Source organism: Penicillium rubens, assembly GCF_028828025.1.
Source record: "Penicillium rubens strain IBT 27055 chromosome Unknown utg000002l_segment0_segment0, whole genome shotgun sequence".
Lineage (NCBI taxonomy): Eukaryota > Fungi > Ascomycota > Eurotiomycetes > Eurotiales > Aspergillaceae > Penicillium > Penicillium rubens.
Window position 1 is genome coordinate 9,739,138 of NW_026890600.1, and position 27,920 is coordinate 9,767,057.

The window sequence follows — 27,920 nt, forward strand, 5'->3', positions numbered from 1 at the left end:
TGTGTCGCCGTCTGGCTTGTATAGGTACAATATGGAACGCGTTCATGGGTACAATCATGTTTTGTCTTCTTTTTACTCTACGGAGCTGTTAATTTAATGTCGAGCTTAATGAATGAAATCTATCTTATGGCATTTATCCTTCTATACTCCGTACTGAGGCGTTGAACAGACATTCAAACAGGAAACCAAACCCTGTTGTTTAAACCCAAATTGCCTGGATTTTAGTACTCCCATAACTAACGTATGTCTAACATATGTAGTTATGAGAGCTGACATGGGCGTAGCTAAGGTATCCATAATACTAATTACTATCGTTAGCGTCGCACTGATGAAGGCATGTGGATTTCCATGTGATCGCGACCGGTGTTCGGTGCACATATTACACATGTAGATCTCACCTATATTTCCAAGTACCTACACATATGTTGTAGTTATGCAATATAGGTAATATATATCTGCACTGCATCCATACATTTTAGTTTTAGGAATATAGGGAGATGCAGCAATAAAACCTAGTCCTAACGCGGCCATCCTTTATCCCGCGGGGGAAACGTGGAGAAGTTGAGCTTTCCCGTTCACCCGGACCAACGCACTCGGAGGCCCCCGACGTTATATAAGAAGAGCATACCTACCTAAGTGAGTCAATTCCTATAAAAAGATCAAACCATCCCCAAAGTCCCATACAAAATTTGGTGTCACAGTACTGTAGACTCCCTTTCTACGTGCTATCTACGGGAAGTCTATTTTTCCGTTGCCGAGCCGAGGCACACCTTCGTCCGGGGAAGACCAGTCGGCTTCGGTTTGTCGGTGTCCCAATCATTAGATCTCCGGTCTTTTTTTTTTTCTTCGCTTATTGCACTATTAATTACCTCTACATCTTACGCTTAGCTCCTGTCCTGTCTTCTCCTTCCTCTTCCTCTTCTTTTTCTCTTCCTCCATCTCCATCCCTACCTCTTCCCCGCTCCGACCCGCCCGCAATGTCCACCTCTACCACCCCCACGCAAGAGCTGAAAGACGAGCTCAAGGTCGTCGAGACCAAGGCTGTCAACCAGACAATTGTACAGCTGCGCTCTCTCGCAGCTGGTGCCGCTGGTGGTCTCTGCGCTGTGATTGTCGGACACCCGTTTGATCTGGTGAAGGTGCGCCTGCAGACGGCCGAGAAGGGCATTTACTCGGGTGCCATGGATGTGGTCAGGAAGACAGTTGCCCGTGAAGGATTGGCCCGAGTATGATTATCACGAGCACGTCGAATATGTCGCGACCGAACTGACAACGGTGTCGTAGGGCTTGTATGCCGGTGTCTCCGCACCGCTTGTTGGAGTCACTCCCATGTGTAAGTTCTCCAGCACCAGCTATAATGGCTCTCACATAGCAATTGGCCGAGTTATGCGCTGACCAGACCTGTTTCACAGTTGCTGTCAGCTTTTGGGTACGTCTGTTTAATTTAATATTGGAACCCAGAGCAGCCGCGAGCCGATCGGAAGCAATGCTAACAAAACATTAGGGTTACGACGTCGGCAAGACTCTCGTGAACAAGTTCTCCACCGTCCCCATCAAGAACGATACCCCACAGTACTCTATTGCGCAGATCTCTTCTGCAGGTTTCTTTTCCGCTATCCCTATGACTCTGATCACCGCACCCTTCGAGCGTGTCAAGGTTCTCCTCCAGATCCAGGGCCAGAAGACTCTGGCCCCAGGTGAGAAGCCCAAGTACTCCGGTGGTATGGATGTCGTGCGTCAGCTGTACAAGGAAGGTGGTGTTCGCAGCGTGTTCCGTGGTAGCGCCATGACGTTGGCGCGTGATGGCCCCGGCTCCGCCGCCTATTTCGCGGCCTACGAGTACATCAAGCGCTCCTTGACCCCCAAGGATGCCGAAGGCAATGTGACGGGCGAGCTCTCCTTATCTGCCGTTGTGTGTGCTGGTGGTGCTGCCGGTATCGCCATGTGGATTCCTGTCTTCCCCGTTGACACTGTCAAGTCCCGCCTGCAGAGCGCGCCGGGCAAGCCTACTATGAGTGGTGTTATCCGCTCAGTTTACGCTAGCGGCGGTTTCAAGGCCTTCTTCCCTGGATTCGGACCAGCTCTGGCTCGTGCGGTCCCTGCTAATGCTGCCACTTTCCTTGGCGTTGAGCTGGCACACAAGGGCATGAAGAAACTCTTTGACTAAAGTTGACGGGAATGCTTTGTGTACATACCATGATTGATCTCTTTTTGCAGCGTTTTGTGTCCCATCCACGGATGGTTGTTTGCGACCATGATTTGGCTTTGATTGGCGTGCATCTTTCTGATCACGTCTTGTGTCATTTTAGATCTTTGGTTGATTTCCGATATTCTATAGAAGGTCTCTTTTGGTGTATAAGTGCCAGGAGTTAGCCATGTCACATTAGATCTAGAATGTGCACAAGCTTTGGGCAAATTTCATCATCCAATACCATTCGTATATGTAGGAATTGATTGATGGGATATAGGCAGCATACCCACTGTGCCTGAGACAGTTGAGGCTCAACAAGAAGTTTTTTTTTCTTCCCCACTCCATATCTGCGCTAATGTCCAAACAGGTTTAAATGGGCGAGGGGAAGAATTGGCCGAGCCAGATTCGCCTATGAGAGTGCTCTACAGCCTGGATTTAGCGCTAACATAGGGGGCCATGGCTGATTGGGGGCGATGCATGGTCGGCACGGAGGGAATTGGACGCCGATGATCTCAGGAGGTTCTATATTTATACCATCCGAGTAGGACTCCGTGGACCTCTGAAAAGTAAATAGTTATAATATGGCCATCTTACTAGAGAGCAAGGAAAATGTTTAAGTTCCAACTACAACTGGAGTGAGGCTGATTAAAGGGTACACGACAGGTACCTGGGATTGTAGGTGGAGCACCAGCAAAGTTTAAGTACTGTAAGAGTACCGACGGGTCCGGCGCTAGCGGTCTGCTGCCTGCCTTTGTATCAGATAAAAGCCCCCATCTTCCCCTCTCATCTTTGCTCTTCCAACCTTGGAAAGCTTCCATCTCATTTTCATCGAATATATATTCACCATCGGTGTCGGCTTCATTATGTCCGTCACTAATGCCCTAATGCGCCGGGGCGCCGAGCTTGTTGCTACTCACATGCAGTCATCGGATAAGCCTCAGCAGCAACAGCCAAATGGAGGCGTGGTCGCTTTGTTTTCTATCACTGTTGTCTTGTTTTGTTTTGCTTTCTGGGCTGTAAGTGATACAATTTCCCAGATGTAATCTCATGGAACTAACACCCGACAGGTCGAGTATACCTACGGAATGGTGGTCGCGACTCTGGCTGTAGTTGAAGATACCAACCCCGATATCTACGTGCGCATTACTCCCAGTCCTGATCCCACCAAGCCAACCAACGACGAAGATCCTGAGCTGGTTGCTCCTACTCCCCCCAAGCCTATCACCAGCAAGCTGCGCACCACTGTGAAGCACCTGCGCTCCCGTGCTGGCTACTGGTCTCGCTTCCGTGGAATGACCATGTTCGTGGGCTACACCGTGGTCCGTGGATTCCTGTCATCTTTAATCCCTGTTCCTACCACGTCATACCTGGGCCAGTTTATTGTTCAGTCTATTCTGAGCGTTCTCCTGGCTACTTGGCAGATGGCCTGGGTGCACATCGTCATCTCTGAGCCCTCCCCAAAGAGTGCCTACCAGCGTATCCCCAGCTATAAGACCTGGATTAAGATTGCCCCAGCTGCTGCTCTCCAGGATATTCTCACCGCTGCTGCTTTCTTCATCCCCATGGCCATTGCCAAGTTTGCTGGCTGGCTCGATGCTGCCGGTGACCAGGATGTCCCACCTATGGTTGCCATCTACCGTTTTATGGGTGCCGGTGTGATTCCTGCTCTTCTGGCATTCCTGATCTCTATGCCAGCTCGTGTCATCTTTGTCCGGGTGGCTGCCTCTATGCTTCCTGAAGAGGATGAGACTATTGTGCCATTTGATCGCTCTTTCGGGGGTAAAGTCAGCCCTGCCATCACCGGTGGCAGCGGCAAGATTGGCCTCATGGATGCATGGACTACCTTTGACTGGGCTGCCCGTGTCCGCTTCGCCAAGGTTATTGGCAAGACATTCGCCATGGAGGTGGCGCTTGGTATCTTCGCTGCTTTGGTACTTGGTGCTCAGGTCTTTTGGATGTTCAAGACTGCCAAGCCCGTTAACTCAGATGCCCCTGGGTTCCAAATGAGCTGGGAGTAAAAGACCATTGAGATCCGATGAATCTCAGATGGTAGATCACGAAGAATGCTCTGGATGTGTGTGTAATTGATGCCTTTGCTATATCTATATCACTGGGAGAGATCGGAATGTTTGCCCCATACGATAGTCTAACTTGCATTATGACCTACGAGATTCAAACATCATGGCATTCCTAAGGTCCTCAAAAATCAGGTCTGCAACTCCAGATAGTAGCCGATTACGTGCCCATGTTGCATACCGCCTTCCCATCTTGGCTATTTAAACCCCGCTTTAGTCTTACCGCCTTCATTTCTTTTTGCGCCCCTCACCTTCTCCTCATCTTCTCCTCTTTGTCCTCCTTTTGACATTGAAATCGGCTTCGGATATCGACAGAATTTTCCATCTCTGTCTTTCTGCTTTCTCTTTCCTGATTATCAGCATGGCGACTTCACCTGCCGGGCGCATGCTGTCCCGCCAACTGCAGCAGATGCAGTCCGATAAGGACATCCCCGGAATCAGTTGCGGCTTGGTCGATAACAACGTTTTCGAATGGGAGGTTATGCTCATGATATCAGATGATGTGAAGCTGTATGGAGGTATGTGATGATTGTGCTATATCAGGGTCCAACGTCAAATTCCTGGGCTGGTGCTGTGGCAAATACAACGCCGCCTGGGGATATACGTTGTCCTGCCCGAAAGTGTGTTGAAGAATACTGACAAGTTTGCTTGCGTAGGTGGTTTCTTCCGAGCCCGTCTCTCTTTCCCACCAGAATACCCTCACCGGCCGCCGAAGATGAAGTTTGAATCCCCCATCTTCCATCCGAATAGTATGTGGTTCCTATTGAATGATCTTTCATAGACAATTCACTCACCAATTACTGTGATTCGATAGTTTACGAGAATGGCGACGTCTGCATTTCCATCCTGCACCCACCCGAGGAGGACAAATACGGATATGAGTCGGCTTCGGAACGCTGGTCTCCTGTGCAAACCCCCGAGACGATCCTGCTGTCTGTCATTTCTATGCTTTCCAGCCCGAACGATGAAAGCCCGGCGAATGTGGAGGCTGCTCGGCTATGGCGTGAGGACCCTGCGGAGTTTAAGAAGCGCGTCCGTCGGTGTGTCCGTCTCACATTGGATGACTGAAACACGGTTTAATTATTCATGGCAATTTAAGATGGTGGGTTATAATCTGATTTAACATGGGGTTGCCGGGGTTCTTTTTCTTCCCTTTCTTGTTCAATGTACCGTGGTGAGCGGTGGTTCTCTTCTTGATTGCATAGAGCGAGCAATGCTTTGCCATGCTCTCGATCTCTGGTTTCTCTGGTTCCTTTGTGGTGCATTTCTTTGCGATTTTCATGAGAGCTGGAGTTTAATTCCTGACATCTTTGTCTCACTGGTTTGGGATCAAATCTATTTACGAGGAAACTCCTGAATATTTGACGTAAATTCGGCACAGTCGTAGAGTGGCAGTTGATTCTTAGATTATTGATTCCACCCTGATTAAGTATCGTTTCCAGCATAGACAAACAAACTGGAAGAAATGATCTCTTAAAACAACGCCAAAACGCAGCATCACAAGTAGACATAGCGTTTTAAGCACGGTTCTTGGGCGCGAAGCGCAGCGATGGAAGGAAGACTCCGGGATGGAAGATGGTGAAGGCCAGACAGGCCAGAGCAATCATCCTAATGACATGTCAGCTATGACTTCCTCCAGGACTTTCAAAGGAACCAAGAGGCCACTTACATTCCATCCAAGACAAGGAACTCATTCTCCTTCTGCATCAGCGGGTTTCCCCAGCCGCCAGCCATCTCCGGGATACTAGATATCGAGGTCAGTAAAGTGCCTTATTTGACTCGGACATTGGCTCTTACCGATAGATACACCGAATCAAGACTGTGAAATAGGCAAAGACCTCAGCGCCCACGACGAACGGCATCCACTTGGGAACAATTGGTGAAAAATCGAGGTTCTTCTCTCCCGAAAACCCATCACCGCGCTTGAAGACCCTCCAGAAGAACACGACAGCAAAGAATCCACATACAGTCATGGTGGCAACCTGGAAGGCGATACCGGCGATGATAATGTCGTCGCCTGCTTTGAGCAGTTCAAAGTTCGTATTTCCAGCAGCTGCAGCGACGCCACCTCCTGCGGCCTGCAAAACGAGAGATCCAATGTCGCATCCGATGAAGATCCAGGTGAAAAGGCGCGGCTTTAAGATTGAGTGTTCGGCTCCCAAGCTCAGAATGATATGCTTCAATGTCAGGTAGACACCCGCCGCGACAAAGGTCGGCGCGAGTACCAGACACACGATCTGCAGCTTGAATGCAGGTCCGGACCATGGGTTGTCATGCATGAGAACCCTGCCAATGTACCCGGCCATTTCCATAAATGTGCCAACGAGGAGAGCCGTCAAGAATGTCCATGTTCTGTAGTAGACGCCGAGACCGGTTTGGCATATTCCGAGCAAGCCAAAGAAGACGATGAAGAAGATGTTGCCGCCGAAATTGGGGTAATAACCGTAAGTGGTGAGTTCAACGGGACATTGTGGGCCTACTTCAGAGCAAGTAGCGTAGCTCGCCATGTTGGGGTGAGATACGTGTAAACGAAAGGAAAGAGAGATGGAGCAGAGGGAAGGAGAATAAGAGAAAGAGCTGGGGTGAGAAAGCGAAGATAAGTCCCAGGAGTGAGATGACAAGATAACCAGATCAAGAGAAAAAGAACTGTCTAGAGTCTCGCCGAGAAATCCCAGGAGAATTTGATATCAAATCATAAATTATCAACTATCAGGCAGGACTACGCCAAGGGACCGCAGCAACGACCGTTCCAGCAAGTGGAGCCCTAAATTGGATTAGACAGGATGAAACTGCCCCAAAATGCATTGCTATTGGCTGTCCACTGCTGTCCACTGCTGTCGTTCTCGTTCTCGTTCTCGTTTTCTCCACGTCGCTTACATCGGATCCACTTGTTTCTATAAGGCGCTTTGGTCCTGTCGGAGAATTGTTGCTTTTGGCCCGAGATATTTTTGTCCGAGACTTTTTCCTTTCTTTCTAGAATCTATAAAACCTAGGTATAATGTCGACCGGGACCGAGTTCATAGTTTCAAATCCTCTCTAGGGCTTTGTTGACACATGTGACCATGTAATGATCCCTGAGTGTACGGGTATATCGACTGACTTGGGGGCGAAGCGACCATGGCTGTTTCAAGAGTCATTGTCAAATGGGAATCATCCGAAGAAGTAGACGGCAGAAATTATAAAAGACAAAACCATACAGAAGAGGGAAATCAAGACAAGTTGTGAATAGTTTTTTTTTATAGTTCCGGTGCACGTGATCCCTTCGTATTATCTTCTTCTCTTCCGCATCTCAAAGGATCCGAGCCAACCGATTATATGGACTCTCACGTACCGAGGTCTCCCAGATGCCTCCTCGCAGAGCGCATACAAAATCCCGCCAAGGCTGCGACCAGTGCAAGAGACGTCGCGTCAAGGTTAGTTTTGGAAACTCGGGATGGCCCCATAGATTGATCCGGGCTCCATCAAATAACGAGACTAACGACCGCAGTGTGACGAAAAGGGGCCACCGTGCTCCAATTGTATTTCGCGAGAACTCTCATGCACATATTTTAGAGCGCCGCCTCGGCCCGATTCACAAACCAGCCAGACCCCGGCCCCGTTGGCTATAATAGACCCAAGTCCCCTGCGGACTAGGATCCCTAGCCTAGCATCTTCCGTTTCTCCAACCACTTCAGGGGTACGAGATCTGGAGCTTATGCACAAGTTTTCTACCGAAACTTTTAGGAGTCTTTGCTCTTCCAACTCGGAGCATCACGTCTGGCAAATTGCCATTCCTCGTCTGGCTCTTCAGTATGACTTTTTAATGAATGGCATTTTGGCCCTGGGGGCTCTTCATATTGCCGCCACCATTGAGCCACCGGCATCGCTGGTGTACATTGACGTTGCACTTCAATATCACAATCTCACATTTGCACCATATCGCGCAGCTGTTGACAGCATCAATCCACTGAACTGCGAGGCTGCGCTGGCGCAGTCCATTATCACCACTGTTATAGGCATTGCTCTGCCAAGAGTCACTGCTGCCCGCGGGGAAAGTTCAAGCATAACAGAGAATATCGTCGTCGTATTTGAACTTTTGCAAGGCGTGAGAAAAATCCACCGGATTGGTCAATCTTGGATGAAACTAGAGCTCTTTCGTCGAAGAAACTATTGGGATGCTGGCTCAGCGGGTCTAGATAGCGACACGCGGGTTGCCCTGGACCGACTCGGCACTTTAAATGATGAGACCCTCGCCGGTATCGACCCCGATCAGCATCAGGTCAACAAAGATGCTATTGTCTACTTGCGGCACTTCTCAACCAGAGTGGCCGATTCTGTTGACCCTGCAAACGTTCTGGCTTGGCTCGCTATGATCGACAAGGAATTCGTGGACAATGTGCGACGCCGGCAGCCTTTAGCATTGCTGGTTCTCATGCACTGGGGTGTGTTGCTTGGGGAGCTTGATGGTCAGCATTGGTGGGCTCGAGGTTCGGGGCGGGCATTAGTCTCTGAATTATTGGATACATTGCATCCCGAAGATATTGAATGGGCCAACGCTGTAGCTTGGCCACAGAAAAAGATGGGACTCTGATGTACTATACCTGCTTAGAATTTATATAAGGAAACAAACGATCGCCGTTTAGGTAGATCCCTTTGCCGCCTTCCAAGGTTGTTACAATATCATAGAGATATGGAATGCAGGAAAATATATAATTGATATAAGTAAAAACCGAAAGAATCAGACAAGATGCCGCTAATCCATCATTCCACAGAGGCATAATCGTCGTTTTGTAGTTCTTGGAGGGTCTATTCAATGTTCTGCTTGTTCTCGGGCGGACTTTGTCTAGATATATATATGTACCCAACTTATATTAGACATGGCAATCTAGTCTGACTAATACAAGAATCGTCGTGTATGCGGCCGTAGGCTGATCTTCTCAGGTAGTCTTCTCTGATAGACTTTTTGAATGTCTGGTTACATAGATATTCTCCTTAGTTTGTTGGGTAGACAGCAGAAAAAGGCCAAAAAGGGTTGATTTGTGAAATGGTCTTTTTCTATGTATAGCCTTTGGTATATACCTACCTAGGTAGGTAGCTTTATACAGTTTTTATATAGGTGAGGCTATAATGGAAGGCCCTGACAGCTATAAGAGCATAAGAGCATAAGAGCATATGTATGTGACTGTAACTTTTGTAACAAAAAGTGAGAGCCTAGTGGGATCCCTGTCACTTGGCAGATGGGGGCGACAGATCACTGATTTATCAAATATTCGCTCATCTCCGGATTCTTTCTCGTTATGTTCACCAAGTTCACCACCTTCACCCTTTCACTTCTGACTCTTTCAGTATGGCAAGCATATCGGAGCAGGAAATACTCGCCCAGCAAATCACAACCCCCATAATCAAGATTAATTATCTCCAACTCTTCCGATATGCGACCAAGAAAGATTGGTTCATTATCGGTGTATCCTTTCTTGCTGCGACCATCGCCGGGGCAATCACAACAATGCCGGCGCTGTTAACAGGCTTATTGATTGGCAGCATACAAGCCAGCTGGTCCGGTGGTCCATCCCAAGACAGGTCCAATAGCGAATTGACGCGCTTCACAATTTACTTCGTATATCTTTTTCTGGGCGAAATAGTGTCATGCTACATTGCGAATATCGGATTCATCCGCACTGGCATCATATTATCGAGTCGGATCAGAGAACGGTACTTGGCCGCGCTTCTGAGTCAAAATATTGCCTTCTTCGACAACATTGGAGCCGGAGAAATATCCACTCGTATCACTGCCGACGCAAATCTGATTCGAGACGGTATTTCAGAGAAAGTCAGCGTCGCCGTACAGTGCTCCGCATCGGTTGTCGCAGCTTTTGTCATAAGTTTCATGCGAGATTGGAGGTTGACCCTCATCCTGGCCTCCAGCCTCATATGCATCGCCCTAGTGTTTGCAGCTGCCGGTATAATGCTCACAAAGTATCGCCAGCAATGGTTGGGAGAGACCGCAGAATCTGGTACCATTGTCGAAGAGGTCTTTTCCTCCATCAGAACGGTCGTGGGGCTCAATGCGCAATCTGAGCTTGTGGCTCGATACGATGGCTCTCTAGCTAAAGCTGAACGCTTTGCAAATAATGCCAGACTCATATCTGGCGCCCTGCTCGGTGCTGTTTTTGCCGTTATTTACCTGGCTATCGGCTTAGGGTTCTGGATGGGTTCACGCTTCCTAGTAGCGGGCACATCATCGTACGTCGATGTTTTGACAATTATCCTCGCGACAGTGACCGGTATCGCCTGCCTCGGCGGCATCGTCCCTCCACTTCAAGTATTTACTATTGCCACGGCTGCTGGATCAAGACTATACAGCACCATTGATCGAAGGCCTTCAGGGACCGCCAATCGGTTTTCGGAGGGAAGTCTAGACAGCGTGCTCGGTCATATTGAGTTGCAAAATGTGAGACACATTTACCCTTCAAGACCAGATATCGTTGTTTTGGACAACCTAAGCTTGGATATTGAGCCAGGAAAAACGACAGCCATTGTTGGACCATCTGGGTCCGGAAAAAGTACTATAATCGAACTTCTCGAGCGTTTCTATGACCCCGTTTCCGGCGATATTCTCTTGGACGGTCATAAACTCTCAGAGTTGAGCCCAAATTGGCTGAGACAGCAAATCTCGCTGGTCCAACAGTCACCCACATTGTTTGCTACGACTATCTTCGAGAATATCCGGTATGGCCTGGTTGGAACGCCCGATGAAAATGCATCCAGGGAAAATATCGAGAATATTGTTTACGGTGCCACTCGCCTCGCGAATGCCCACGACTTTATCACCAAGTTACCTGACGGCTACGATACCCTTGTCGGCGAGGCCGGCGTGTTGCTTTCCGGCGGCCAGAAACAGCGCATTGCTATTGCTCGCGCCCTCATTTCCGATCCTCGAATACTTCTCCTTGATGAAGCTACCTCAGCCTTGGACTCGATGAGTGAATCCATTGTTCAAGCTGCAATCGAGAAAGCATCTCAAGGGAGAACGACCATTGTTGTAGCTCATCGTTTGTCGACTGTCAAATCCGCGGATAAGATTATTGTCTTGTCTGGAGGTCAGCTTATCGAACAAGGCAACCATGACTTTCTTCAACGTCTCAATGGAGTTTATAGTCGACTGGCCAAATCACAGGCTGTCAACCTGAGCGAGAAGAAACCTCCCGACGATGATGATTCTTTGGGGGTTCCCATCCCTCATGCTAAGTCTGTTTCTGTAGAGTCAGAAAAGGAGGCTCCGCCGCTTGTCGGAAGTGGAGGTCCTTTGTTTGACACAGTGCGTAAGGGCGCAGATGCTCTCGCGAGTCTGGATCGGCCACCCCATCAGTATTCAATGCAGACCCTTCTGAGGTTTGTGAATAGTTTTCACAAGGACTCTATAAAACTGGTGTCAATGGGCTTTCTCGCTTCAATCCAAACAGGAGCTGGAGCACCCGTCCAGGCAGTCTTTCTGGCCAAATGTCTTGTGGCACTCGCCAGACCTCCCACTGAATCCCCGCAGCTTCGGTCTGAGACAAATCTATGGGCTGGAATGCATGTTGTCCTGGCTTTCGTGCAGTTCTTCGCCTACTCGGCTCAAGCTTCTGCTCTCGGAAAATGCACAGAGAGGCTTATCCGTCGTCTCGGTGACCTTTCCTTCCGGGCCCTTCTCGAGACAGACATGTCTTTCTTTGACATGGAGGAGCACGGTGTGGGCGCATTGGTGTCATTTCTCGGCACTGAGCCAGCCAGTATGGCAGGCATGGGTTGCTACGCGATTGGGAATTACATCATGGCACTGACAACTCTCATCGGTGCCATCGCAACCAGCATGGCTGTCGGATGGAAACTTGGCCTTGTCGGTGCAGCTACAGTACCTGTTCTTTTGATGTGTGGATTTCTTCGATTCCGCGTCATGGCTCAGCTTGAGGCCCATCTTCGCCAAGTGTATCAAGAAACAGCATCATTGGCCAGTGAAGCGGTCTCGGCCATCCGCACCATCTTATCTCTGAACCGTGAGTCCGAGGTTGCAAGAGTATTTCACCATAAGCTAGCCGAACAAGACTCGAAGAGCATTCGCTCAAGCCTGACATCTTCGGGCCTTTTTGCGTTTTCGCAATCGGCACCCTTGTTGTGTACTGCCCTTGGCTTATGGTATGGTGGCACCCTCGTTATCAGTGGGGAGTATGGATTGTTCCAGTTCATCCTGAGTTTTGCTGCCGTTAACATTTGTGGTGATGCTGCTGGCTCGATATTTAGCAGCTCGCCAGATTTAGCAAAGGCAAAACTTTCGGCCACCCGACTTAAAGGGCTATTGGATCGACAACCACAGCGCCCATTGGACTTTGTCGAACCTGCAACTCTTTTGCAGGGGACCATTGAATTCCGGAATGTCCACTTTTCGTATCCTACGCGCCCCGACCGGCAAATACTAAAAGGTCTCGATCTCACTGTACACAAGGGTAAATACATCGCCCTAGTTGGACCCAGTGGATGCGGGAAAAGCACCATTGTTGCACTTTTAGAGCGTTTCTACCACCCACTGGCCGGTATTGTCACAATGGACGGCCTGGATCTCTCCTCAATGGATATGAGCGCCTACCGCAATCAAGTGGCACTCGTGGATCAAGAGCCCACACTCTTCCAGGGCACCATCCGAGATAATCTGCTCCTCGGACTCGATGCATCAAAGTATTCTCAGGAAGAATTGGAGATCATCTGCAAGGATGCAAATATACTTGATTTTATCCGTTCGCTGCCGTAGGTCATCCACCAAATAACCATCACTAGCAGCAACTGACTTGATCATACAGTCTCGGGTTCAATACGATGTGTGGAGGGAAAGGAAACAACTTTTCCGGTGGCCAGAAACAGCGACTAGCAATTGCGCGGGCCCTTCTGAGACGGCCCAGTGTCTTGTTACTAGATGAAGTCACTTCAGCGCTGGATTCGGAATCCCAAAGTGTCGTCCAGGCTGCGCTAGACCAAGCTGCAAAGCAGCGCACGACAGTTGCGATTGCCCATCGCTTGAGTGCTGTCCGGAATGCGGACCTCATCTGCTTCCTAGAGGACGGTGTGATCACCGAGTCCGGGACACACGCTGAGCTCATACGAAGACGAGGGCGTTATTTTGCAATGTTGAGCTTACAGAACCTAGAAAAATAGGTGGTGATCCTTTTGGGCTCGAACCTTCCCCAAGTTCCTTCATATTTGATTCTGATTAAGAATAAGATCATACTCTCTGCTGATATAGTCTATATATTTGCAAGCGCCAGTGGCAACGAGGTTATGGAATCAGGTTTTATTGAGCGGAATGACGTTCTTCGAGTACCGCGGCTAGTCGAGGACGTCGGTGCTAGGGAGAATCTGCAGTCTGGAAGTAGGACGCGAGGGTCCAAGGCGACACCATCACTACAGCGGCTGGACAAAGTGGGCTGCTCTGGTCTTGTGGATACGCCTGGACTGCTGGACAGTCTTCACTTCGCGCCAGACGAGCGTACTGCTCGTCATCTGGAGAATGGGAAGGTCGAGGTCGAGGTCAAGGCGGCGGGTATCAATTTCAAGGACGTCATGATGGCCATGGGTCAGATCCAGGCAAATGACCTGGGTTGTGAGTGCAGTGGAATCGTTTCGGCTGTGGCTGGTGACGTCGTGATTGACCCTCACGGTCTTCGGGTTGGGGATCGGGCCATGCGCTTGAGTTCAGGGTCCTTCTGTACGAGGTTACGGCTGGACGCTAGGCTGGCGGCACGCATTCCCGATTTTATGTCCTTCGAGACAGCGGCCGCGCTACCACTCATGAAACAATATCGCGCCCCTACGCAGAGGCGAGACCATCTTGATCCACGCCGCCACAGGTGGGTCGGATCAGGCCTTCGTCGAAATGAGCCAGCTGCCTGTCGCGGACATCTTTGTCACCGTGGGCAACGCGAAGAAAAAAAGTTTCATCATGGATCGATTTGGGATGGCGGAAGAACGCATCTTGTACCCCGCGATATGAGCTTCGCTTGAGTTCAGAAATTGGCTTTCAAAGGAGATGGAGAGCGTCGTTCCTATCTTTGAGCTGTTGGCTGCTGAGTCTCTTGTTGTTTTAGCCTCCAAAATCGCTGGTCGAAGCAGGCTAGTAGTCAGTCCGAGCGGATAATTTTCGATTTAGCTCAGGTTTGTTACTGTTATTGCGGGTTTGTCTGAGACTTCTGTTCACTTCTTTACTTGCCGAGCATTACTTCATTGCCTTGGGTCGACTCGGGCCAGTCCTTGTATCAAAAACCACCCCATGTTCCCCCCACGGGTGGACCTACAGTTAATGCAATGTAGACTCAGCTTATTTGAACTGACTACTACCATCAAGAGGGTTTCCCCTCTCTAGGATGAACCCACTAAAGATAAATTTAGGAAGGTATATTATGATAAGGCGTAGCACCGGCGGACTATACGAAGCTCATATTTCTCATTTATTTCGAAAATCACGAAGGTTACGAGTATTCTGGCCAGTCTGCACTCTCCAGTCTCACTGTGACTCATTTTTCATATCCGAGCTTTCTCCTTTCTAGGCCCGAGGACATCGTGAGTCCGTATCAAATTTAGAGCATCTGCCTCATGCTTGCACACCTGCATGCTCAATGGCCCGCTCACCTGCTTGAGCCAGTAGGATCGTCCGCAATCGAACAACCAGTTACGAGTTCCTACTTGAATCAACTCAGCAAGGAAGCACTGTGGTGTGCTGCGATCTTCGGTGAAGACGATTTTTGGAAAATCTCGTTGAGCTGCAGGCGTCGAGTTCTCTAGGCCGATTCGGAAGACATCGTCGAAGGTAAACGAGTGATAGAGCTGGGAACCAACCTGGACAATGCCCGTCGTTCGTGCTGCGGCATGTAATAGACATGCGTTTGCTACGAGGTCAACGGGGATCTCGTCCAGGATATTGGTGCCTGTTTTATAGCCTTCTGTGGCATGCCAAACTTGTGTGCTACCCCGATCGGAGAACCAGAGCCTAGTAAATTTGGTGAGAGGCGTGGAGTCCTCGGATCCATATAGCGAGTAGGGGTGTCTGAACGCAGGACCGAAGATTGTTGGCCGAAGCAGTAGAATTGGAAGACGAGGAAAGCGACTGAGCAGTAGACGTTCCATTAGATGCTTGGCCTGGGTGTAGGTAGACGAAAATTTGCCGTCGTGCGGTGATGTGCCGAGCGTCAAGACGGATGCCAGCTCTTCCTCTGGATCTTCTTCACCTCCCAAGGGGTATATCCGCTCTAAAACTGTGCCATCGGGAAGATGACTATTGACGTATGATGTAGAGATCTGGATGAAGAGTTTCAGGCGCCGGAATTCCGAGGCAATTCGTGCCATTTCCAACGCAGGGAGGCAATTGCTTTCGAGTGCATCACGAATGGGACCTTCGAGCTTGATTTTCGCTGCTGCATGAATGACCAGCGTCACTTGATCTTGAAGTTGTCGAAGGATAGCAGTTTCAATACCAAAGTTCACCGTTTTCATATCTCCAATCACAAACTCGACTTTCCCCGTGGATAAAATAGCCTGTGCATGATTTGGCATCGATTCTCTCAACTTTCTAATAGCCTGCTGGGAGTTCCCTCGAACCAAGGCGAAAACCTTGCGAGTTGGTAGTTGCAAAGCTAGCTTGTACAGGAGACAACCTCCCAAGCAACCAGTCGCTCCGGTGAGAAAGGCTGTATGGCCCTCGAATATCTTCGCATATCCTCCTCGCACGACTTCGTCGGCATATGTTGCTTTTGCAGAAGTTGATGACATTGAATAGTCTGGGCAGGATATTCGGGGGTAGGGAGTAGTCAATGTCTCTATAGAGGCATTAGGCAAATGACACGAAAGAATGGCTGTTGGGATAATGTCGGAAGGTATATAGCCGTAACATCCTTTGGACCCTGGAAGTCCAGTGGTAGGACAGGATCCAATGTCACTCTTACATTTGTCCAAATGTACACTTTTAGATGCTGGAGGTTATTTTTCTAGAGCTGTAGCCCGACAAGTTGCCAGTGGCCTCAAGTTGTCCGAGGGTGGGAACCTCCAAGATAGAACGGGTCTTGTTGGAATAGCACAACAGGTAGACCTGGACTTTCCATGTGCCGAGGTTCAATGTGATTGTGTGACCCGAATGAGCATCTTGTCGCAATTCATGGAGATCTGGCCCAAGAGACACCGACAGGGCTGCACCCCATTTGCCTGAGAAATGTAGGGCGCCGAGCAAGCATATCCATTCGGGGCCATTCGGGGCCATGACCGAGAAACGGTTGTCGAGAAATGGGTTGTACAAGTCTCACCCCCTGAAAAAGATAAATGTCGCCTACATGTGATGCAATAAAGGACTTTCGTAATTGAAATCGAAGTATATGCTTTCCACTTCCTATGAACGCCGTGGAGAAAACTATGTGCTGTTGATTGGTGTAATGCTTCGGCGAACCGATCCAATCCTATCTGTACAAGAGAGATACAGACATCGGGGCAAAGCGATATTAAACGCACCGTAAATCTTGGCTCTCTTTTGAGAGTAGTTGATGGGCGAAACATAGTTTTCACTAATCAAAAGCCCTTGTTTCCGCCACTACACCAGCAGCGTGCATCTCCGTCACGCTCAACTTGGACGAGAGTATCCATGTTTTTCTCTCGAAGGAAGTCGACGGTCCGCTGACGTACATCTTCCAAATCTGCGCCCCGAGAAGCGACAACGTGGATCACCCCGAAAATGTTCTGGGAATTTTTCTCATGTCCATGTTCGTGATTATGATCGTGATCATGGTCATGGTGGGTGTGATCATGGTGGTCGTGGTCGTGGTCGTGGTGTGGTTCATGATCATGACCATGATGGTGTTGGCTATGGCTATGACCATGGTGATGCTCACCATGGGAATGACTATGCCCGGAAGACACCGCTCCCGTATCATCGAGCCAGAACTTGGGTACCGTATAACTAACCACACCTCTCAAAGTGCTGACTCCCGCTAGTGTTTCCCGGAGATTATATTCAGTGTCGGCTGGCATAGTGAGTAGCAGTGTCTTGGCCGTGCTGCTAACTAAAGGAACGGCCGAGGCGAAGATCAATATGGCGATGAAGCATGATGCCAATGGGTCGTAGCCGGCCCAACCGGAGTAATGGACGAGAATGGTTGAAATGACCACCGCCACTGAACCAAGCGTATCGGCAAGAATGTGCAAGAAGATGCCGTGCATATTCTCATTGCCATGGGAATGATCGTGACCGTGATCATGGCCGTGATGAGCATGACCGTGCTCGAAGCTGAAGATTCCGACCAAGTTGACTGCAAGGCCAGCAATGCTGACGATCAATAGCTCACCAAGACGATGCATCTCACTCCCCGATGAGAGGCGTTCCACCGCTTCATAAATGATCTCCACGCTGATAATCCTGTATATTGTTAGAATTTGGCACCCCCCGCCGCTTTGATAAGACTCACATAAGGAAAATCCCATTAGCAAATCCTGACAAAGTATCAACTTTGCCATAGCCGTAGGGGAATCGAGCGTTCGGGGGCCACTTGCTCATAACGGCGGCACATAAACCAACAACAAGCGCAAGACAATCGAAAAACATGTGAATGCTGTCACTAAGCAGTCCCAGTGATCCAGTCAGGAACCCATATGATAATTGAACAAGCATAAAAGTGAAATTCAGGCTGCAAAATGTTAGCGGCAAGCCAAGAATGATGGCTTTTAGATTTCATAACTTACCACATAAAGTAGAAGATGCTACGGGAATCCTTCTCCTTGAGAATGCTATACAGCAACGGGTACGGTTCGCTTTTGTGAAGAAGCCACTTTGATACTTGGGAGGATTCGGATGTAGTATGTGAACGTGAATGGCTGTGAGTGTGGTTATGCACATGCGCATCCAGATGCAAATGCATATCATCCCTTCGAGAAGCGAAGAAAGAGGCCGTGGCCAAGATACCACGTGTGGCATAAACCATGAGCAAGTCATCCTGGGCATGTGGGGAACAAAGGAAAGCTGCGGCTCCGGCGCAAATGGCAAGTCCGGTCTTTTTTGGGGGAGCGGAGGCTAGAGGGCAGGGAAATCATAAGAGAAGTAGCAAGGATCCCCGTAGGAATAAGGAGATAAACCAGTTCCGAGACGCTGAAGGCAAATCCTCGGTTGAAAAGGATGGTCAGAAGTGCAAGGGAGCACCCGGATACAACGGCCAGTGGTGCATCAGTTGTGACCACAGCGGAGGAGTAGACCGGGCGTGAAGCCTTGCTCTGTGCAGCAACGAGCCCTGGCTCAGGGATAGGTCCATTGTGACGAAGGGAGGGGAAAGGGGGAGGTGCAACAAACACGGATCCTAATAAGGCGGCATATCCAATAACTGGAGATACGTCCCAAGGGTGGTTCAGCCCAAGGAAACTCGATACAATAACCGTGACTAGCAGGGCAACGGATAGGATCTTTCGACTGTATTTCTCTTGGGTACGCGAGGCCTTGTTGATGATGGATGGGACCCCTGATGCTGCCGCGAGGAGCAGCGCAAATGCAACCAAAAAGCCTCCGAGCTGAAGTGCTGCAAATATTGGCAGTGCCACGGAGGTAATTTGTGAAAACGAGGCTTGGACACTCTTCACATTTAGTTTCGGCAAATTAACGGAAGCTAGTGTGAATGAGCCAGCCTTTTGGTGGTTGGTCCGTATAATTTGACCAAAGCCGAAGAGGGTGAGGGTGATCGCTGTCAAAAGGCAGGTCTTTTGACCAACTTGTCCGATAGGAATACTTGCTGTCGTACCAGGTATACCTTCGCCGGATAGCTTTGGGCTTTGGACATCCTGCCTCTGGTACCAAGAAAACACAACCCACGGCAGCACGATGAGTGTACTAGTCAAAATCTCGTGGCTGAAATTAGGGTCAGCTTTTACTCCTCAACCACACTCTAGCCCACATACATCTTCTCTGAACTATAGTCTGCCTGTATAGTGGTATCCGTAGATAACATTCCATAAACGCCGGTGAAATCTTTCAAATGGTGGTCATCTAGCACATCATTGTGAAGAGATGACACACTATGGTTATGACCGTGGTGTGTACTGGAGTGCGAGTGGGAGTGCGAGTGCGTATGGTGACTGTGGCTTGACGTTTGGGATGTATGTCCATATGAATAGCTCGAGTTCACAGCATTGATTGGTTCCGGGTGTTCAGGGAGGCTGGCATCAGCTGGTTGTGAGAGCGGAGGTGGAGGTTGCGCCCAGCGGTTGGATCGATGGCCACGACTGCGACTATGACCATGATTATGATTGTGCCCATTGGAGGACTGTGTGAGATCCACACTGGGTGACGGTGCCCCCGTCGACATGATCTTCAGATGCTGACGATGCGCAGCAACTGGGAGGTCCAGCAGGCAGGATAGGAGATGGGGCACTGCCAAGATATCGAGGGTGGAGCGGGAGTGAGGTCAGAATAGCGGGCAGATTATCAGCAAATACAGCATTGCGGAATAACACGGGGAGGATAAGCAAAGGGAATAATATAATTGGGAAAGTGAGTGCCAGCACAGGCTTAAACAGATCGCCACTGTCTCCGGGGAAAAGCCCGTCTTTCCCCAAGGTTCCCATAAGGGGAATCACGTGAAGCCTTATCAGATTACGTATCGAACATTGAATCCAGATGTTTCGAACGGGGCCGCAGACGCATTCACAACAATGAACTGCTGATATTCCACCTTCTGTTTTGCTTTTAAAGGACTATCTATGTGATTGGAAGCTGATCAATACCATGAGTGAAACATTTGAAGTGCAATTGCCATCATGATCGAGACCCTTATCAGCATAGTGTTCTGCCTGTCTAGCGCCCTCACTGTGTTGATCCTGTTACTTCCTTCGCAATATCAGCCAGCACAAGCAGGGTCTCCCTCAAGACCTCATGCCGCAAAAAGGCACAAGACATGTGTCCAAATCCTCGTTCTTGGCGACATTGGCCGAAGCCCGCGCATGCAGTATCATGCATTGAGTATTGCGAAACATGGCGGGGAGGTGGTAATTATTGGGTATAACGGTCAGTATAAATCTCTTGACAGAGAGTGCAACATAAGATCGCTAACTACCATATATGAAACAGAATCCGATCCTCATCCTGATATCATATCTCACCCCAGCATCTCGATTGTTCCGCTTCGCTCTCATCCCGCTCTCCTACAAACCAGTAACAAGCTTCTATTTACAATTTATGGGCCCTTGAAGGTGCTATTCCAGATTGTTTGTCTCTGGAAGTGTCTCGCATATACTACAAAACCGTCCCGGTGGCTTTTGGTTCAGGTATGTTCCTGAAAAGGATATTCCTCGATACTCATTCGATGTGCTGACTCGCTCTTGCAATAATAAAAAGAACCCGCCTTCTATTCCTACACTGGCTATAGCGTCTCTTGTTTGTTTCTTGCGGCAAACAAGGCTGATTATTGATTGGCATAATTTTGGATATTCCATACTCGCGTTGAAGCTCGGCCAAACCCATCCCTTGGTGAAAATGTCGATGTGGTATGAGAAGGTATTTTGCAAATCTGCTTCGGCTCATTTTTGCGTCACCAATGCCATGGCATCCGTTCTCAAGAAGGATTTCAACCTTCCAGTCCCTGTCCTGCCACTACACGACCGCCCTGCCAGCCATTTCAATCCTATCCTCGATCCCAATGCACGGACGGATTTCCTCACAACATTACCGGAAACTAAAGAATTCCATTCTGCTTTGAAAGCAGGATCTCTCCGGGTTCTGGTCAGCTCAACCTCATGGACCGCGGATGAAGATTTCTCGGTCCTCATCGATGCACTTCTTCGGTACTCTGAACTAGCCACGACAGTGCAACCTCACCTCCCTGAGGTTTTGGCCATCATTACAGGGAAGGGCCCACAAAAGGAAATGTATTTGGGCCAGATTGCCGCTCTTGAAAAGGCCAGCAAGCTACAGAAAGTCACAATTCGAACTGCGTGGCTGAGTGTACCAGAATATGCCCGGCTATTGGCATCCGCATCTCTAGGGGTCAGTCTCCATACTAGCAGCAGTGGGGTAGATCTCCCCATGAAGGTTGTAGATATGTTCGGGGCTGGCCTCCCTGTTGTTGGATGGGATCGTTTCGAAGCATGGCCCGAGTTAGTCACTGAGGGTGTTAATGGGTTGGGCTTTGGAAGTTCGAAGGAGTTGGCTGGGCACCTTGTCGAGCTGTTCGGTAAGAGCGACAAATTGGAGAGTCTTCGCCTAGGCGCCCAAAAAGAGAGCTCTCGGCGATGGGACGACGAATGGAATCCTATCGCGGGGTCCCTTATTGGACTGACATAGATAGCTCACTCTAATGACGTGGATATGAGTATCCTTTGGAATCGTTATATGCAATAATCGTATTACATTTTCAGGTAAATACGGATTTCGTCCTTTCTGCAGCCGCTAGCCGTCAAGGAGACATTCTGTTATCATTGCAAGTGCTATTCAAGGACATCTAGTAACTGGCCTGGAATTTTGCTGCGCAGTGCAAGCAGATATCGAACGTCTCAAAGAGAGCATCGAATGCCCGACCTTGTTTTCCCTCACGCATGCATGCCACAAGCTCTTCGTCGAGGGCTTCTTTGCGACAGACAGAACAATACTTGGATACCCCAGGCTCTTGAATGGCAAGGAAGGACAATCCGCATCGTTCTATATGACGGAAAAATGTCAACATGTTACTAGCAAATTTGAACCACAAGGTAACTTACCCCAAATATGGCCATTAGCGCACTGCGCCAACTGGGCCGAGGGCCACCCAATTCCCGCATCACAAACTTCGCACTTCTCGTAAATGTGACCGCCTGGGCCAGTGACTTGATCTATAGATCTCGCAGATATAGGGGCAGGATGGCCGTCGCATTTAGAAATCTCATCCCTCAGATCCGCGCCTGCTACTACTGCCAGACGCTCTAGAGACCGCCGCGCCTGAAGTCGAAGTGACTTGTCCTCTTCACCCACAATGGCACGACAGGCAACGGCATAAATCAGGCGTTGGCTCTCCGTGTCAGGTTCAATATTGCCATCTTCACCAGGTAGCACGAAACGTATCACTTCTCCAGTCTGGATGAGGTCGGAGGGTTGACCATCGGGCATGCGCGCGTCAAACAGGGTTTGTGTGTCTCTCGTGGGTTCACCCTCCTGTGAAAAGACAATCATAGACCTGTCATCAGAGGTGATGCGATACTCGATCATGTCCGTGGGATGTGAAGTGAAGATAGCCGCAGTCATGTTGCGATAGGCTGCGAGTCCCCAAATCCTCGAGACTGACATTCCCCCTAAGTCGTGTTCCAAGTCATAGTCATCCTGGAATTCTTCAATCATGCGTTTCCATTGTGGCTGTTGCAGAGCGCCGTCACTTGGAAGTTGGTGAAGTTCTGCAACTAAACCAATGCCACCGAGTGTACCTATTTGGAGTTTACATTTGTCGCCTTGTTCACTCGTGGAAGTGAGCATTGCTATAGTGGGTCAGCGGTGCTGAAAGGCCTTGTAGATATTGTATATCATACCAGAAATCGGCTCTAGGTGCCTTGCTTGGTGGGCCTTGTTGTCCTCAGTCTCTGGCTCATGGACAGGGTAATCGCGGAATCCGAAGGCATCAGAATTGGTAACGCTACCCGTGTACGTAGCGTGGGGCATGGATATGGCGATAAAACCTGCCATGGCGCCCGCTACCAGAGCAATGGTTGTGGATGATCTCTAGTGGGTTTTTATTAGCGAAACGGCCCATTTTAGCATGGGTATAAGAGATTGAGCGTACGGTATGGAGCCATCTAAGGGGACCAGCAATGTTGTGATACGCCCATTCCTCATTCAACTGGTCCAAAGGATGCTCTATCAAATCTGTGACTAACGTGTACTGTTGTGAGGTTTCCCCGAGCGAGCTTTCCAGACTGACTTCGAGTTTCATTAGCCGAAGCTGCGTTCCGCATACAGCAGCTATCATGGCGACTGCGCAGCCAAAGTTGCCTGGGCGCGTCGCGGGTGAAATCTGCCACGGACCACAGGAAAGCGCAGTAGTACGTTGTCTGTCTTTGATTTCCTTCCCAAAGAGCGATCCAGAGCATAACGGACTTTCCTCCGTTTCTGGGTTCTTCAGAGAGTGACGCGCCAGAATCTGAAGATCATAAGGCTTGGAAGGGCTATTCGTTGGGTCTGATCTGCGGACCCGCACCAGCATGACTTCATTGAAGTCATTCACCACCGTTAGCAGTGGAATTCCCCAGCGACTTTCGTGGGAATGTGGAAAGGAAGAGCCTGCAGAAGGCGTTGAAGGCTTCAAAGACTCGCACCAGGTGAAAGACCGAATGTTAACCTTCCGAAAGCCATGGCTATTTGGGTCCTGCGATGGCTGAAGCTGTGACCAAAATACATGATTGGCGACGGCAACCCTAGTCCATTGCTTCTTAAGGCCAATGGGCTCCCAGAGCGACAGTACCAGATTCGATGTCAGCACGGCCAGGACACTACGTCGGTATTTGCCTAGTCCTGCTGGTGACCAAGCCAGACCCACGACATTGCTTTCTGAAAGGTCTGCAGCGACCGAAAACTCATCTCGATTCCCCGGAAGATAGGTCGGCCATTCAGAGTTCGTAAACAAGTTGGCTCTAACACGAGTCATGAGCCAATCTTGGGTTGAGTTGGGGGCAGACTCCTCATCCCTGCCTTTTTTGGGTGTCTGTCAAAACGTCAGTTACTTTTTAACCCATCAGATAATTAGATACATACCAGGATTTGAAAGTATTCACCCGCAGCGATAGCAAGCTCGCCGTCCGTGGACCAAGAAATGGCGTCATGACAGGATGGAGATAATGATAGGGCCACAGGGTTCAACATGGCGTCATATAATGGATCTTTGCTACGCCGACATTATTGGTAAATAAAGGGATCGCGAGTTGCAATATGAAGATATATGAAGAAGAGAAGCCAGAGGTCTGCTTTTGCTTGGGGTCGCATTCTGCTCGGTTGATTCCTGAAGAATCAGGCAACAACAAGAGACCCGAAGAATAACAACTAGCTAACTAGTTAACTACTTCGAGGATCATTTTTGAGTTGCGAAACGGGCGATTAGCGAAAATGATTGTAAGATGAGACTAATAGGGAAGTATATATTAAAGGCCTTGTGAAGATATGTAGTCAACCTAAGAGAGGAAAAGGAGAAAAGAGGGCGAGAGGGCCAGAGGGCGATGCACACTAACTATGTATTTCCATAGAAAGGCTGGAAAAAAGCACGCCAAGAGTTTATACAAAAAAGAACCTCCAAAGCAAAAGCTCCAAGTAAATATATAGAATTCGGCCAACCTGCTATTCCAAATAGCAGAAAAGGTACATATGTACACGTTCCTGCTACACGGGATGATATCCAAGCTCGCATTGCCCATTTGAGTGTATCAGTCATAACATGCCACCGGAGACAGTGCACTATTTTTGGTGGAATCAATCCACCCGATCCAATCTCTGCACAACCATCGCAGTCGCAGCACCACCGCCGTTGCAGATCGCAGCCACTCCATACTCGCCGGGCTGTAATTGGTGGAGCAAGGTGACGAGAATACGCGAGCCTGAGCTGCCAAGAGCGTGGCCGAGAGAGATAGCGCCTCCGAGCATGTTGACTTGGGCGTTTTGCAAACCGAGAATCTAGGCGAGTTAGATCTGATGTGGAAGTGAGACAAATACGGTACTGACCTTTTCATTGGCTTTGATGACAGCTGCGAAAGCCTCGTTGAATTCCCATACCGCCACTTGATCCTTGGTGATACCGGCACGTTCCAGCGCAATCGGGACTGCTTTGGCAGGGGCCACTGGGAAGTCGACAGGGTCGATGGCGGCATCGGCTGTAGAAACGATACGGGCCAAGACACGGCTGCCAACGCCATATTCGCGAGCGAGATCTTTGCTGCCCAGGATTAGAGCAGATGCTCCATCATTCATGGTAGATGCGTTGCCAGCGGTTACGGTACCAGTCCCATCTCGTAGGAAGGCGGGTTTCAGGGTCTTCAACTTATCGGCACGCAGGTTTTCGAAGCCTTCATCCCGTTCGACAATGGTATCTCCTTTCTTACCTTTCACAGTAACTGCGGCAATTTCATCGGCAAACTTGCTCTCCTTCCATGCCTCCTGGGCCCGCTCATATGACTGAATGGCATATAAATCCTGGTCCTCCCGGGAGATGTCATAATTCTTCGCAGTATGTTCGGCGCAGATACCCATGTGGAACTTGTTGTAAACATCCCATAGACCATCCTTGATGAGACCATCCTCTAGCTTAATCTCACCAAAGGGGGGCAATTGGCTAGCACGTGCCATATAATAAGGGACACGAGTCATGTTCTCCATACCACCAGCCACCTGTGCTTCTGCTAGGCCAAGTTGAATGTTTTGTGCGGCAAGTGCCACAGCCTTCAAGCCAGAAGCGCAGACCTTGTTGATTGTTGTAGCTTCGATAGTGGAAGGGAGACCGGCAAAAATAGAGGCCTGACGGGCGGGCGCCTGGCCTACTGAACCCTGCAACACATTTCCCATATATACATCCGTAATCTTCTCAACCGGTACCTTAGATTTATCTAGGGCGGATTTGATTGCAACAGCGCCGAGCTCAGGTGCTGATACGGAAGCAAAGGAACCATTGAACTGGTCAACCGGAAGTTAGTAAATTACTCCTCAAGACATTTATCGAGGTACACATACCTTTGCTGTCGGTGTCCGAGACGCACTCAAAATGTAAGCTTCCTGAATCTCCTTACAAGTCGGGCGTGCGGAGCTGAACTGTCGCTGGGCGCGAAATGCGGGGAATGCCCGCTTGGGGAGACGAGCAGACAAGCCTGGGGAAATCATGGTATATTCAAGATAGAAGTGACTGGTAATTTGACAGTATTGAAGAGTAGAAGAGTTATGAGATGAGAGTTAAGGACGAAGAGCTGAGGAATGCTCATGCATGTGCTTATCGGGATTCATCCGCCCGTATAACCGCCTATAACCGCCACTCCGCTTGAACCGAGGTCCCAAGGCGGTCCCCAAGGCGGTCGCCGTGGCCCCGCCCGGGCGGTATCCATCGATGACATAATAAACGCTGAGTCAGGAGCTCCCCGGAGCCGGAGCTCTCTCAACTTCGGTCTAACCCCTTTCGGTTTATTTCTCCATTGGGATATTTCTTCCGATCTCCCCCTCCATCGCTTCGCTGCATATAGCCTACCGTATCAATGACCTTTCAGGTTTCCTCTCCTTCCCCTCTCCTCTATTTCCTTCTCTCCTGGCTGCCCTTGCAAAGACCTATCCGCAGCTACATACACGCGGCTTTAGCAACCCATTTTAATCACTTTACGCCTTCCCCGATTGTTCTGTCATGTCTACATCCGCCCGCCGTCGTCTTATGCGGGACTTCAAGGTACGCGTCAATATCATCACCTCGCCTTGGTTTATGAATTCTCTGCAATATCCATAAATGGTCTCATTTGAAGCCATCCATATATTGCCGTTGCGTCTAATTTGCTTTTTAACTTTTTCCTCGGTGTTCTGTGTCCAAGATGATTCGCCTCCGCTAACATTTCCATACTTGCAGCGCATGCAAACCGATCCTCCAGCTGGCGTCTCTGCATCTCCAGTCGCTGATAATGTCATGACATGGTATGTTTCTTCCGCATTATGCTTTGAAGTTCTTGTTCTTGGCAATGGTTCTGATGAAATGTCAGGAATGCCGTCATCATCGGCCCCGCCGACACGCCGTTCGAAGATGGCACATTCCGCCTGGTCATGAACTTCGAAGAACAATACCCCAACAAGCCCCCGGGCGTGAAATTTATAAGCCAAATGTTCCATCCCAATGTGTATGGAACTGGCGAGCTCTGTCTTGATATTCTGCAGAACCGCTGGAGTCCGACATACGATGTGGCGGCTATTCTTACTAGTATCCAAAGGTAGGGTGGGCTTGGTTATGAAAGATCGCTATACAGATGCTAATAGATTGTCGATTCTAGTCTTTTGAATGACCCCAACACCTCATCTCCGGCCAACGTTGAGGCCTCGAACCTCTACAAAGACAACCGCAAAGAGTACACCAAGCGAGTGCGAGAGACGGTCGAGAAAAGCTGGGAGGACAATTGAGCAAATCAAATATGCTCAGCCAATTTCGATGGCCTGACATTCTTACGAATGAGCACAACAGCTTGGCTGTTTGGTCTGCACAGCATGGGGTTACTGGCGCTTGGTATCTTATTCATTCAGGTTGTGTATTCTTTCTTCTCCCTTTTTTTGACGTCTTTATTTCCTTCTCATCTTTTATCTTTATCCTTTTCTTTTCTTTTCTTCCCTTTTTTCGAGATCTCTAGTTTCATGGTTCTTCATACTTCGCGAGGTCATATCCGGCGAGTTTTACAATATTACATAGTCTCATTGTTTTTAGTGTATTAGCCTGTTTCCCGCAAACCTTGCTCTCCGGTACTTTGATATATGCATTGTAGAGAATATAAATGGGCATGCAAGTAAACCAGAGGTACAACTATATCCTACATGTAATTATTTCCTTGTATAGTTCCCTACATATACCTTAAGCTTATCTGCAGGGGGTTGCATATCCGAGTCCGGGGGCGGTAAGCCCAAACGGGGTGAGTGTCAACAGTTGAAATCCCACTCTTTCGCGTCAACCCCCTCC

At 49.3% G+C, this 27,920-nt stretch overlaps 14 protein-coding genes across 14 annotated transcripts; 8 read left to right on the forward strand and 6 right to left on the reverse strand.

The window, feature by feature from the left end:
- Window positions 1-977: 977 nt before the first annotated feature.
- Window positions 978-2,167, forward strand: N7525_006128 (carnitine:acyl carnitine antiporter; the record flags this gene model as incomplete). Its single annotated transcript, XM_002564051.2, has 4 exons — window positions 978-1,226; window positions 1,285-1,333; window positions 1,413-1,429; window positions 1,505-2,167. The coding sequence occupies 4 exons, from the start codon at window positions 978-980 to the stop codon at window positions 2,165-2,167; spliced, it is 978 nt and encodes a 325-aa protein (XP_002564097.1).
- Window positions 2,168-3,054: 887 nt separating this feature from the next.
- On the forward strand, window positions 3,055-4,209 carry N7525_006129 (uncharacterized protein; the record flags this gene model as incomplete). The annotated part of the gene is made up of 2 exons (XM_002564050.1): window positions 3,055-3,207; window positions 3,259-4,209. The coding sequence occupies 2 exons, from the start codon at window positions 3,055-3,057 to the stop codon at window positions 4,207-4,209; spliced, it is 1,104 nt and encodes a 367-aa protein (XP_002564096.1).
- A 418-nt stretch (window positions 4,210-4,627) lies between these two features.
- On the forward strand, window positions 4,628-5,334 carry N7525_006130 (putative ubiquitin conjugating enzyme; the record flags this gene model as incomplete). Its single annotated transcript, XM_002564049.1, has 3 exons — window positions 4,628-4,784; window positions 4,923-5,015; window positions 5,081-5,334. 3 exons carry the CDS (start codon window positions 4,628-4,630, stop codon window positions 5,332-5,334), a joined length of 504 nt encoding a protein of 167 aa, XP_002564095.1.
- Window positions 5,335-5,783: 449 nt separating this feature from the next.
- N7525_006131 (RTA1 domain-containing protein) lies at window positions 5,784-6,773 on the reverse strand (the record flags this gene model as incomplete). Its single annotated transcript, XM_002564048.1, has 3 exons — window positions 5,784-5,874; window positions 5,936-6,010; window positions 6,064-6,773. The coding sequence occupies 3 exons, from the start codon at window positions 6,771-6,773 to the stop codon at window positions 5,784-5,786; spliced, it is 876 nt and encodes a 291-aa protein (XP_002564094.1).
- Window positions 6,774-7,610: 837 nt separating this feature from the next.
- Window positions 7,611-8,836, forward strand: N7525_006132 (Zn(II)2Cys6 transcription factor domain-containing protein; the record flags this gene model as incomplete). Its single annotated transcript, XM_002564047.1, has 2 exons — window positions 7,611-7,679; window positions 7,754-8,836. The coding sequence occupies 2 exons, from the start codon at window positions 7,611-7,613 to the stop codon at window positions 8,834-8,836; spliced, it is 1,152 nt and encodes a 383-aa protein (XP_002564093.1).
- Window positions 8,837-9,592: 756 nt separating this feature from the next.
- N7525_006133 (ABC transporter B family protein) lies at window positions 9,593-13,431 on the forward strand (the record flags this gene model as incomplete). Its single annotated transcript, XM_002564046.2, has 2 exons — window positions 9,593-13,026; window positions 13,080-13,431. 2 exons carry the CDS (start codon window positions 9,593-9,595, stop codon window positions 13,429-13,431), a joined length of 3,786 nt encoding a protein of 1,261 aa, XP_002564092.2.
- Window positions 13,432-13,554: 123 nt separating this feature from the next.
- N7525_006134 (uncharacterized protein) lies at window positions 13,555-14,277 on the forward strand (the record flags this gene model as incomplete). Its single annotated transcript, XM_061213621.1, has 1 exon — window positions 13,555-14,277. One exon carries the CDS (start codon window positions 13,555-13,557, stop codon window positions 14,275-14,277), a length of 723 nt encoding a protein of 240 aa, XP_061070642.1.
- Window positions 14,278-14,793: 516 nt separating this feature from the next.
- N7525_006135 (uncharacterized protein) lies at window positions 14,794-16,038 on the reverse strand (the record flags this gene model as incomplete). The annotated part of the gene is made up of 1 exon (XM_002564045.1): window positions 14,794-16,038. One exon carries the CDS (start codon window positions 16,036-16,038, stop codon window positions 14,794-14,796), a length of 1,245 nt encoding a protein of 414 aa, XP_002564091.1.
- A 193-nt stretch (window positions 16,039-16,231) lies between these two features.
- N7525_006136 (uncharacterized protein) lies at window positions 16,232-16,522 on the reverse strand (the record flags this gene model as incomplete). Its single annotated transcript, XM_061213622.1, has 1 exon — window positions 16,232-16,522. The coding sequence occupies one exon, from the start codon at window positions 16,520-16,522 to the stop codon at window positions 16,232-16,234; it is 291 nt and encodes a 96-aa protein (XP_061070643.1).
- A 302-nt stretch (window positions 16,523-16,824) lies between these two features.
- N7525_006137 (metal cation transporter MSC2) lies at window positions 16,825-19,598 on the reverse strand (the record flags this gene model as incomplete). Its single annotated transcript, XM_061213623.1, has 5 exons — window positions 16,825-17,668; window positions 17,718-17,936; window positions 17,992-18,299; window positions 18,382-19,141; window positions 19,192-19,598. 5 exons carry the CDS (start codon window positions 19,596-19,598, stop codon window positions 16,825-16,827), a joined length of 2,538 nt encoding a protein of 845 aa, XP_061070644.1.
- A 451-nt stretch (window positions 19,599-20,049) lies between these two features.
- Window positions 20,050-21,571, forward strand: N7525_006138 (chitobiosyldiphosphodolichol beta-1,4 mannosyltransferase; the record flags this gene model as incomplete). Its single annotated transcript, XM_002564043.1, has 3 exons — window positions 20,050-20,296; window positions 20,360-20,556; window positions 20,627-21,571. 3 exons carry the CDS (start codon window positions 20,050-20,052, stop codon window positions 21,569-21,571), a joined length of 1,389 nt encoding a protein of 462 aa, XP_002564089.1.
- A 157-nt stretch (window positions 21,572-21,728) lies between these two features.
- On the reverse strand, window positions 21,729-24,109 carry N7525_006139 (uncharacterized protein; the record flags this gene model as incomplete). The annotated part of the gene is made up of 5 exons (XM_061213624.1): window positions 21,729-21,925; window positions 21,985-22,731; window positions 22,783-22,972; window positions 23,034-23,951; window positions 24,002-24,109. 5 exons carry the CDS (start codon window positions 24,107-24,109, stop codon window positions 21,729-21,731), a joined length of 2,160 nt encoding a protein of 719 aa, XP_061070645.1.
- Window positions 24,110-24,709: 600 nt separating this feature from the next.
- On the reverse strand, window positions 24,710-26,107 carry N7525_006140 (thiolase family protein; the record flags this gene model as incomplete). The annotated part of the gene is made up of 3 exons (XM_002564041.1): window positions 24,710-24,910; window positions 24,959-25,903; window positions 25,961-26,107. 3 exons carry the CDS (start codon window positions 26,105-26,107, stop codon window positions 24,710-24,712), a joined length of 1,293 nt encoding a protein of 430 aa, XP_002564087.1.
- Window positions 26,108-26,607: 500 nt separating this feature from the next.
- ubc2 (E2 ubiquitin-conjugating protein RAD6) lies at window positions 26,608-27,373 on the forward strand (the record flags this gene model as incomplete). Its single annotated transcript, XM_002564040.2, has 4 exons — window positions 26,608-26,657; window positions 26,832-26,896; window positions 26,962-27,186; window positions 27,247-27,373. The coding sequence occupies exons 1-4, from the start codon at window positions 26,616-26,618 to the stop codon at window positions 27,371-27,373; spliced, it is 459 nt and encodes a 152-aa protein (XP_002564086.1). The 5' UTR covers window positions 26,608-26,615.
- Between the last annotated feature and the right edge of the window lie 547 nt (window positions 27,374-27,920).